General features: G+C 43.6%; 1 protein-coding gene across 1 annotated transcript; it reads right to left on the bottom strand.

The window, feature by feature from the left end:
• Positions 1-1660: 1660 nt before the first annotated feature.
• On the bottom strand, positions 1661-4972 carry T265_12897 (hypothetical protein; the record flags this gene model as incomplete). The annotated part of the gene is made up of 2 exons (XM_009166143.1): positions 1661-1850; positions 4926-4972. Coding segments are annotated over 2 exons (237 nt in total), but the record flags the coding sequence as incomplete, so codon positions are not given.
• Positions 4973-9231: the final 4259 nt, after the last annotated feature.

Here is a 9231-nt window from a genome sequence, read left to right as displayed (position 1 = left end):
CCGGCTAGTTGTTTGAACCTCAAACTGTTCGGCCACAAGCAGATGGCCAGCAGCACGATTAAGTCTTCCTTAGACAGTATATAGGACAGTATATCCCTCACTCACATAAACTACATCACGTGTTTACACATTGACTGGTTCCTCGGTGGGAGACAACGGGCTGAACGTCTTCCCCTAAGGTCAACGTATCGAAATACGCTACATCATGTTTCGATATCCGGGCATCAGCGTTCGTTCTTTTCTCTACTTAACGAGGTGCCCTGCTAAGCATGGACGGACTTGCGGCGCGATTTCTACGCTCCCACGCACGATGGACTCGCTGTTAACCGTAACGTCATGTGGATGGGTAACCGTAAGCAAAATCCATTCTTATGTTTCCAGTCACTGTATCAGCAGTCTTAGAGGTTGGAGAAACCTGTGAACGTATGGGCATTTCGGATGGGATCCGTATTTTCGGTCAGCAATCTCAGTCTTAACCGTTGAATAAGACTGACAGTGCACCTCTTCACAGCGGTGCCTGCTGATGATCTTCTGCCTCATTCGTCGGTACTTGAAATCTGCTGAACTTGAGTCCTTGTATCCGCCTTCTCTAGGATGACAGCACAACTCTATATCAAGTGTTCAAATAGAGCTTTTCCTCATTAATTGCAACCCGTAATATTCCTCGTGCCCTTTATGCTTCCATTATGTTACATTAAGGTTTCCCCAAACAGCAATCTGTCATCGTCTGCGTAAGATGCGAACTTACTGACCAGGCATCCGTGATTCGAATTCAACCCAAGTATCCCCGCTTCTCATGTCTAGGCACTGGCAACCTGGTAGTATATCAGCCCGCGTGCTTCTTTCGTTTGGCATGAGAGTTAGGTACCGAAAGCGTGCTTCAACTGAAGAATAATCGTCTGGTGATGTAGCGATATCCATCTTTGTGATGCATATTGCCGGTTATGCCGACTCCACACCTCTGTTTGTTCGTATCTATCTACCACAACTCGGTATTCGTGTGCACGGTTGATGGTTTTAGTGGATCCCGGGGTAGGCGACACTAGTCGGGAACGCCCGTCATAAAAATGGTAATCATCTCCCCTATAAGTAGTGGAATGATAGAAGGCGAATTACGTACAGCCTGCACAAATGTCTTGAAACTGTTATCGTTCTTCTGAACTCAGGGGTTATGTGCAATACGAACACGGTGTCATTTAAAAAAAACTATTAGACAATGTGATAATACTGTTTATCAATTGTGGTCATCCAACCTCTAAACTTCGCGCTTCTGCTTGGTGTAACGGATTAGTTCTTTTAAGAGGATAACCATGATGATTCGATTAATGGTAGTTTCTTTGCTTCTTATATCAATGCTAGTGGTTCCTCAGCATTAGCATCGACTTTTCGCTTCGTGTATACTACAGGAAACTGATCCGACGTTTGCTGGACAGTGCTACTTTTCTTATGATTGAAAGGCATCCGATATGGAGCACGTCTTCATCACCATCAACCAAGCTCGACCATAGCATTCTGGGACTGGTGGGTCACCAACTACTTGGGTAGGTAGAAACATAAGACAGAAGTAGACTGGCTGTGAAATTTGTATCATCAAATGAAACAACCGAGCCGGAGAATATACACTGATGCTTATCTGGTTAGAGCGCGAATTTACTCACCGGAAGGTCCGTGGTTCGAACCCGAACTCTGCCTCTCGATTTCCCCCGTCTAGGCTTGGGCAACCTGGCAGTATCCCAGCCCTCGTGCTTCCTTCGGGTGGCATGGCAGCTAGGCACCGGAAGGGTGTTATAGCTGAAGGATTTTTTTTTATCCGGAAAATACCGCCTTGATCTAGTCGAATGTAGTAGACTCTAGTGGGCTCCAGCGTTTTAAGATAACGGCTCCCGCAAATCTCACTTGACTATAATAATACGGTTTTCCCCTCATATGGGAACACTTTCTCAAGAACCACTTGTCGTCGCCCCCCCCCCAAAAAAAGCCAGCCCTCAGAAAAGATCACTTTCGATCCGTCTACCATAGCGGTAATTGTATTTTGATCCACTTTGCCCCAACTGGTATGTGAATTCCCAATAGCCCTTGCGCGTGATTCCTAATTAGCATCATATAAACTTAAAATTAGGGGAAACATGTTTTGTTCGCTACCGTTGTTTTTCGCAAAACTTTAAAGTAGTGGTAACATCCGTAGCTTTAGTGGATAATGACAGGCCAGACCATCCGCGACCATATTTGATTCCATGTAGCTCATTTGTCCTGATCTGAACGAAAAATCCCAACCGCATCTTCCAGATGTGTGTATAATCCGTCTCAAAAATTAAGCACCGTTTGAATTTTACAGGCCTCATTACGGAGCGCCAAACTGAGTGGGCTTACTGAATTCTTGGATAACCTCAACGTTATCGATGTCGGTTAACAACCACAGATTTGCTCCCACATAGTTTTCATGTTCGGCTACCACCGCACATAAGTCAAGTGATCGAATTCCGTATCTTTAAAAGCAAACTGTGCAATATTTTGTTAACTTTCGTAATCAACCTTGCGCTTCATTTTTTGTCCTCCCTAAGGCGGTCTTTTGCTGCGATGAAAACTACTGGAACAGTTGTGACAGCTGAGAATGATTAGGGGATCAAGCCTCAACTAGGTGAACCCACAGTGATCGAATTCGAAACAGTATGTAAAGAAGTTTCAAGATTTAACCTGAAAAACTTCCGTTCTTTTTTTTGAAGGTGCTGCGATATCGACAACACGGGATAGTTTGGTTGCTTAACGTTATAATTGGGCTGGGTTTCTTAATCTTCAATTTTATATAAACCCCCATTTCATGTCGAGCGCAGGATGTTAAGTTTTTAAGTCATACTCCTTATGATTTGGTTAACAATATGCGTAGGCTGTCATGCCTGGTGTCCAGATGCATTATTATTGGGTTTCGGATATGGCAATCACGCCCGTCGGTGGTGTTTTAGCCCCGTGTTTATGTGGGCATTTGTTTGCGTAAGTTATAGCGAGTGGGCAATCATAAATCATCGTCTGGCTGAACATTTCTGCGACGGTTCCACTCCAATATACTGGAATCTTCTGTGTGTAGTGCAATAAATATGCTAGAGCGTTGTGTCACGTTGATCTCAAAGGGGTCTTGATAGGTCGTGGTCTTCGTTTCTGGAGCAGCTGCGTCATATTTCGTGTCGTGTGATGCAACCTTCTGTCTTCTTGTTAACTATTCAATTCTAAATAAGCCTTACCCCTAGTAAAATGTCACTGCAACAAAGTCCCTGTGACATGTTTTTCTCCACTCTAAAGGGTTCCAGGTAGAAGGACAAGGCTGTGTTAATTCTCTAAATTTGTCTTCTACTCTCAACTTCACACCATCCGAGGTTGCTGTTTGCACGTTTGTAACCGAAATCGTACTTTTCCAGATGAAGTTGATGGAGGAGATTCCAGCCGATTTTTCCGCTCCAGTCATTTTGGAATTTAAAACCAAACCATATTTTAGGTCACCTCTACTTGCTTGCACCGCTGTTCTGTTTTTTCTATTGTGACCAGCTGTCAGCTGGCATTCTTCTAACATTGTTGTTCGAGCGCATCAGTGATTCTGAATAGGACGTATAAACAAGTGGTTTTAAGGACAGCCACTCTGAAAACAGCCAGTTCCTTTGATCGTAACGTCTGCGGTGCAGTTGGTCTTCCTGTAACGAGATAGTTCACCTAAGGTCGTGTGTGTCCGCGTTGCTACTTTTTTTAGAGTGGTTTTGGAATGGACAGAGGAATAACCGTAACTACGCTTAATTCGACGCTCACCCTTAGAAAAAAAGGCGAATGTAAGCAAAGTTGATAAACTGCCTCATTCGATCTTTGAATGAGACTTTTGCCGCATTACGAACTTAACTGGGAGTACCTGATTTGTCGCTGCATTCTTAACAACTATTCAACATGTTTTAGAATTTACACATTTTTATTCTAGGTCGTTTCCCTGCTGTTCACAGAATATACAGATAAGAGAAAACGAAACATATTTTTGAATGAAAAGCGAGATATCCATAGGAGTATGCAACCTACACGAGGAAAAGGAATATGAAAAAATAGCCACGTTACGATCCTGTTGAGTTGTGCTTTAGCCATTCCCCTATGAAACGTTTATACATCGTTCAGGTGTAGCACGTTTTCGGTGTCTAACTGCCATGCCACCCGATGGTTGCGCGAGAATTAGGATACTGCCCAAGCCTAGACAGGGGAAGTCGAGACGCATAGGTGGGGTTCGAACCACAGACCCGTGAATTCGAACTCTAACCATCACGTCGTTTCAATGCAGACAACAGACGCGTTCATTAGACTCTGGCAAAAGACTCAATCCATCACTAATTTGTGGGTTTTTTTAAGATATCAGGGAAATTCCTAGACTGCCATTTCATAATAATGATCCATAAAAAGCAATACTTGCATGAACGAGTGAGCTTATCGTGTGACAGTTTCTTGTGCTTGTAGCAAACTCTGCCTAAAACACCATCGTTTGTTGTCAATTTCGCTCCTCGGATCGAATTCTCGCTCGACATCATGTTTACCATGTTGCACCATACCTACGTATAAACCTATCCTAATTAATGCCACCTATCACGAAACTCTGCTCTAGTGTTTCCAATCATGTCTTGAAGTAGAACTAAATTCCGGAACTTGGACTTTATTTCTGATCAGGAACTATTATTCAAGGAAGGAAAGTCCTTTGCTGCCGGTTCATTTATTAGCAAACATGAACCAAGCTGTTACAAGCTATTAGGCACGAAAGTAAACATCCCATCTGTACAAAATTTTCGAAAAGTGAACATTCTCAAGCTTCCTGTTGAACTTTCCTGGACGTTCTTTGAACATTAAACAGTTATGAATGAGCGCTGCAAAGCTATTCTATATTTCCCATAGCAACGTCAACCGTCACATACGCGGGCTGAGCATGGAAACTGGACAATAGACTACTTGCACACACCATTGCACTATATACAAGTCGACACTGTCTAGAAAGTTGATTGGGCTGACTGAAGGACATCCCGCTATCGGCAAAAATATTTTACACGCTTACCTAGACTAGCCGATGACCTTCATATCTCACCCAGCCATCAAACGCTTCAAATTTTCCTGCAGTCTACGTTATGGCAGCCTATTGGTAATGTATCCTCAGCAGCAAATCAAAAATTGACGCTTTATTGGTTGTTGATCAGGTGGCAGTTAATCCGTTCGCTCTAGTTTGAATAAGCGACCCATTCAACAGCGCAATGACTATCTCCCACAGTATGATGACGAATTGTTCGCAAGCCACTTGGGATGCTCAACGAACAGATCAACCGTTACCTGACCAACATTCAGCGACACACCCGATTCAGCAATCTTTGGATTTATGGCCCCTAATGACTCACATTTGCTTTCGTTACTTCCGCACTCTGAGCGTCGAAGGTTTTTAAATAATTGTAGAACGACGTAGCGTATATATAGCTAATGGTAATTCTTCTTTAGCGGGAGTAAACCTATCCTTTGTGTCCCTTCTTAAAAAAGGCTGGTTTCACCGTTTTTCACTTGATGAAACTGAGGTTCACGAGTTACAGTCTCTCTTTCCTGGAATTTCCAAACATTCCTCATCCCTGTCCTTGCTACACACATACTTCACCCTCGAGTACGTAATCTTGTCCTCAATTAATTCCCAACTCCTCCACCTGGGACTCCAAGAACTTGAAGTAATCTGCGGAATGATAATCTGCTGGTCACAATTGCATACGGCGAAATGCCCCGGTGCTTCAGCATCATAACTTATTTTCGTGTAGGAGCAGAAAAAGATCGTTCATCTGTAGCACTGTCGGTGCCTAACTGCCATACCGACCTTATCTGCACCCGCAATTGAGGAATAACTCACACCTGGGAACGTGGACTGCTCCCCTCAATGCACCCATGTCGAGCAGGAATAGCGCATTCGTACGAGCCTGTGGCTCGACAGGTGTGCAGGTCCCATGACCTGGCCTAACCGCACGTCTTCAGGCCATCGCACGGCCTGGACACGGACTGACCCATCGTAGTAGATGTCTCTACTCTCAAATGTACTTCGTTATACCAATTCCGTCGACTTCCTGTCGACCTTGATGCACACACGGCGCCCGTACGATTGATACATAGCTAATTCACACAACGATTTCTACTCTATTTACGCGATAGTTACACGCTATACCAGTTTTGTTCTACCGATCCCATTCGATAACAGCCTGCTCGTCAGTCTGTTCAAACTTTTCACTGGTAAATTAGCGCAGCTGGGTGCGCAATTCGATCAACTGGAATGTTCGAGCTTGAAAAGAACGCGTGGATAATGGAAGTTTCAATGTACCTCTTGTCTGGCTTTTTTTAGTGAAAAGCAAGTATACCCGAATTGGGAATGATTCGTCTGTGCAACGATCCGCGGTAAACTTCCAATTACAGCAACAGACATCGAATGCGGGTTTTTTGACGACATGAAATCCAGAATTTTTTCCACTGTGTCCGAAATCTAGTTGTTCGTGTCTAGCCTTTGGTTTGTCGTATTCATTTCTCCAAATAGGTTATGAATATACTACCCTATCCAGTGGCCGAAAAGCGGAAATGCAATCTAACTCAATTTTAAGTGGGTAACTACATTGGCTGAATGAACCAGGAATGCTCTGCGGTTGCCACAAAATGTCTCTTAGCTATCCAAATCACTTGTTTAAGGTAACTTAGCCAGAAATGTGATCGATTGCTGTAATGTTTGCCTTTGCTAAAGTGGGTACTTAATCCATCTTTTTGCAAACAATGTGTGAAAAGCCTCACAACGTTTTCCAGTCACGCTGGTGTATGTCGTCTGCCATGTTCAAATGTCATAGACCTAACTGGTGACGAGATGGTATGCAGTTTAGTTGTGTTAGAGGGGCGCATTCTTCCATTTCTTTATACTTAACTTTACTACGGGTTGTAGTTCTGTTTCGTCGCTCTCCACATAAGTTACTCGTGGTTCACGAAGTTCTGCGGGCATGCGCCACTAACTTTGATGATTCAGTTAATTTCACTCTATGCGTTCAGTTCCGAACGTGATCTCACATGATTGTTCCTTGAACTTGTGCAGCTGAAAGCAATTAGTGATTCGGCCAGCGTTCCCAGAATCGCAATCTCACGTGAGCAAAAGAACCGGTGTCATTTATGTGCTTCGGCCTCCAGATGAGTGTAGACCTGAAAACAGTTAGACAAGTCATCGGATGAGAAACAAGTTTCGTACGAGTTTAAAGTGGTTTTTGACTATCGTTTCGACCATACTTCTAGTTTTTCTATCCCTAGTGATTGACTTCTTGACCACTTGTGTATACTTTAACCCCCTAGTCTCACGCGACATCCTTTTCCCTGCGCTTTCTCGCATCAGACTAAATATGTTACGTTTCACACACACTGTTTGTTTGCTCTTTCATCACATTAATCTTGTTTAGATTGGTGTAAACTGAGTTGGGTGACGATGCAGCCTTGCTTGGTGGTAATCAGCAACCTCTTCACACCCACAATCATTCCCAATAGTTCGACTTCCCATGAGTCTTTTTCTTGAACTGTGCTGTTCATCTACCGGTAGTGTATATACGCATTGTGACATTGATTTCCCACATATGGTTCGGTTTTCGTCACCATGAGACTTGTCAGTCGTAGCAATATCCACTATCTTAATTTGGTAACGGTTTGGGACTGTATTATGTTGGCAGTTGTTTCCGCTGATTTGGTGTGCTTGAAATCCTATTTATTTCTGCCTATGCACTTACCGGTTTGCCTGTTGTACAAGTCTGCCTAACACACTGTTTCAGCATTTGCTTGGTGGTTAGGTTTTACCGTTAACAGTCCCACCTGACGGTTTCTCATCATAAGTCACTAGTTTCTTTCCCTTTTGGTCTCGCAAAGTTAAGGGAGAGGATGGCTTGTTGGTGGTTAAATCTACCGTAAACACCGAGTTTGAGAACACGACTTGCAGACAGTGGGAAGAACATTATTCGTGGCCTTTGTATCTGTTAGCAACTCCCTCAGCTCTACCATTCGTCGTGCAGTTGCCTTTCTATTACGTCTGTTGTCTTCTTTAGCCTCCGTTCCAACAACCGTAATTTAGGTTATTCATTTTTCTTGAGTGATGACTAGCTTTGAATCTATAAAGCCAGCCGTCTCCTTCCAATGCGCTATGAACTACTCTTTATTCGCTCACTTGACTACTCCCCACTCTGATCGCCGAATCAAATTCAACGGAGAGCTGTCATTTTTTCGCACATTCGTTTAACAGCTGACTTTCGCTTGACACTGTTCATCCCTCCCGGCAGTCACCGCACCACCCATTCTTATTTCCTCAGATGGAAAATTTGTAGGTATTCCTTTTGTTTTACTTTATCTTCTCTATGGCTCAGTGGTTAGAGCTCGAATTTACTGACCATAAAGTCCGTGGTTCGAACCCGACCTCCACTTCTCGACTCCTGTCTAGGCTTGGGCAACCTGGCAGTATCCCAGCCCTCATGCTCCTTTCAGGTGGCACGACAGCTAGGTACCGAAAGGGTGTTCTAGCTGAGTGGGGTTGGTAAAGGAATCTTTGTTATTATTCTCGGTTCTTCCTTGCAAGTTTCCCGAAGGTCGTCTGTCCAGACCACTTTCGTTTATGCTTCCTTTATTTCTGTGATTCTTGTTTATTCGACTTTCGATGCGTTAGCTCATTCAGTTTGACCATTACTCACCAGCTTCTCTTATTCTACTTCATGGTCGTTGGCTTGTTTGCTGAGCTGGGCAATTTGTTTGCAAACGTTTCATCACCAATCGAGGTGACATCATCAGTGCATTATTGAAGAGCATAGTGGTGCGTAGCGTTGGATTGGTGGTTGTGCGTTGAGTAGTGTTACGTATGTGTTAAAATACGTGCTGCTAGCCGGAGATGACCTTTGATCACTTCATTGATCTACTTCATTCCATCTCACTATAATGATCGTACACCAAACACCATTACTCGCCTTACGAAGCGGTTAGGTTCGAAGATTTCCTGTATTCATGATAATCAAGTTTGCTCCAGCTTCCAAATATTTTATTTTATTCAATATTCTCATACTCTCGGTCCTGGCTGTTAATTCTGAATTTGCTAACTGCAAAAGAACGTGTCATGATTGCCAGCTGGATGACTATAGTGATACTCTAGCACTGTTGTGGAATGTAGGTAGCTCGGGCGAGCTGCTTGGTTGTTGGTCTGTTCGT

This window comes from Opisthorchis viverrini (assembly GCF_000715545.1).
Source record: "Opisthorchis viverrini unplaced genomic scaffold opera_v5_22, whole genome shotgun sequence".
NCBI lineage: Eukaryota > Metazoa > Platyhelminthes > Trematoda > Opisthorchiida > Opisthorchiidae > Opisthorchis > Opisthorchis viverrini.
The sequence above is the reverse complement of the archived record's forward strand: the minus strand, read 5'-3'. Positions and strand labels throughout refer to the sequence as shown.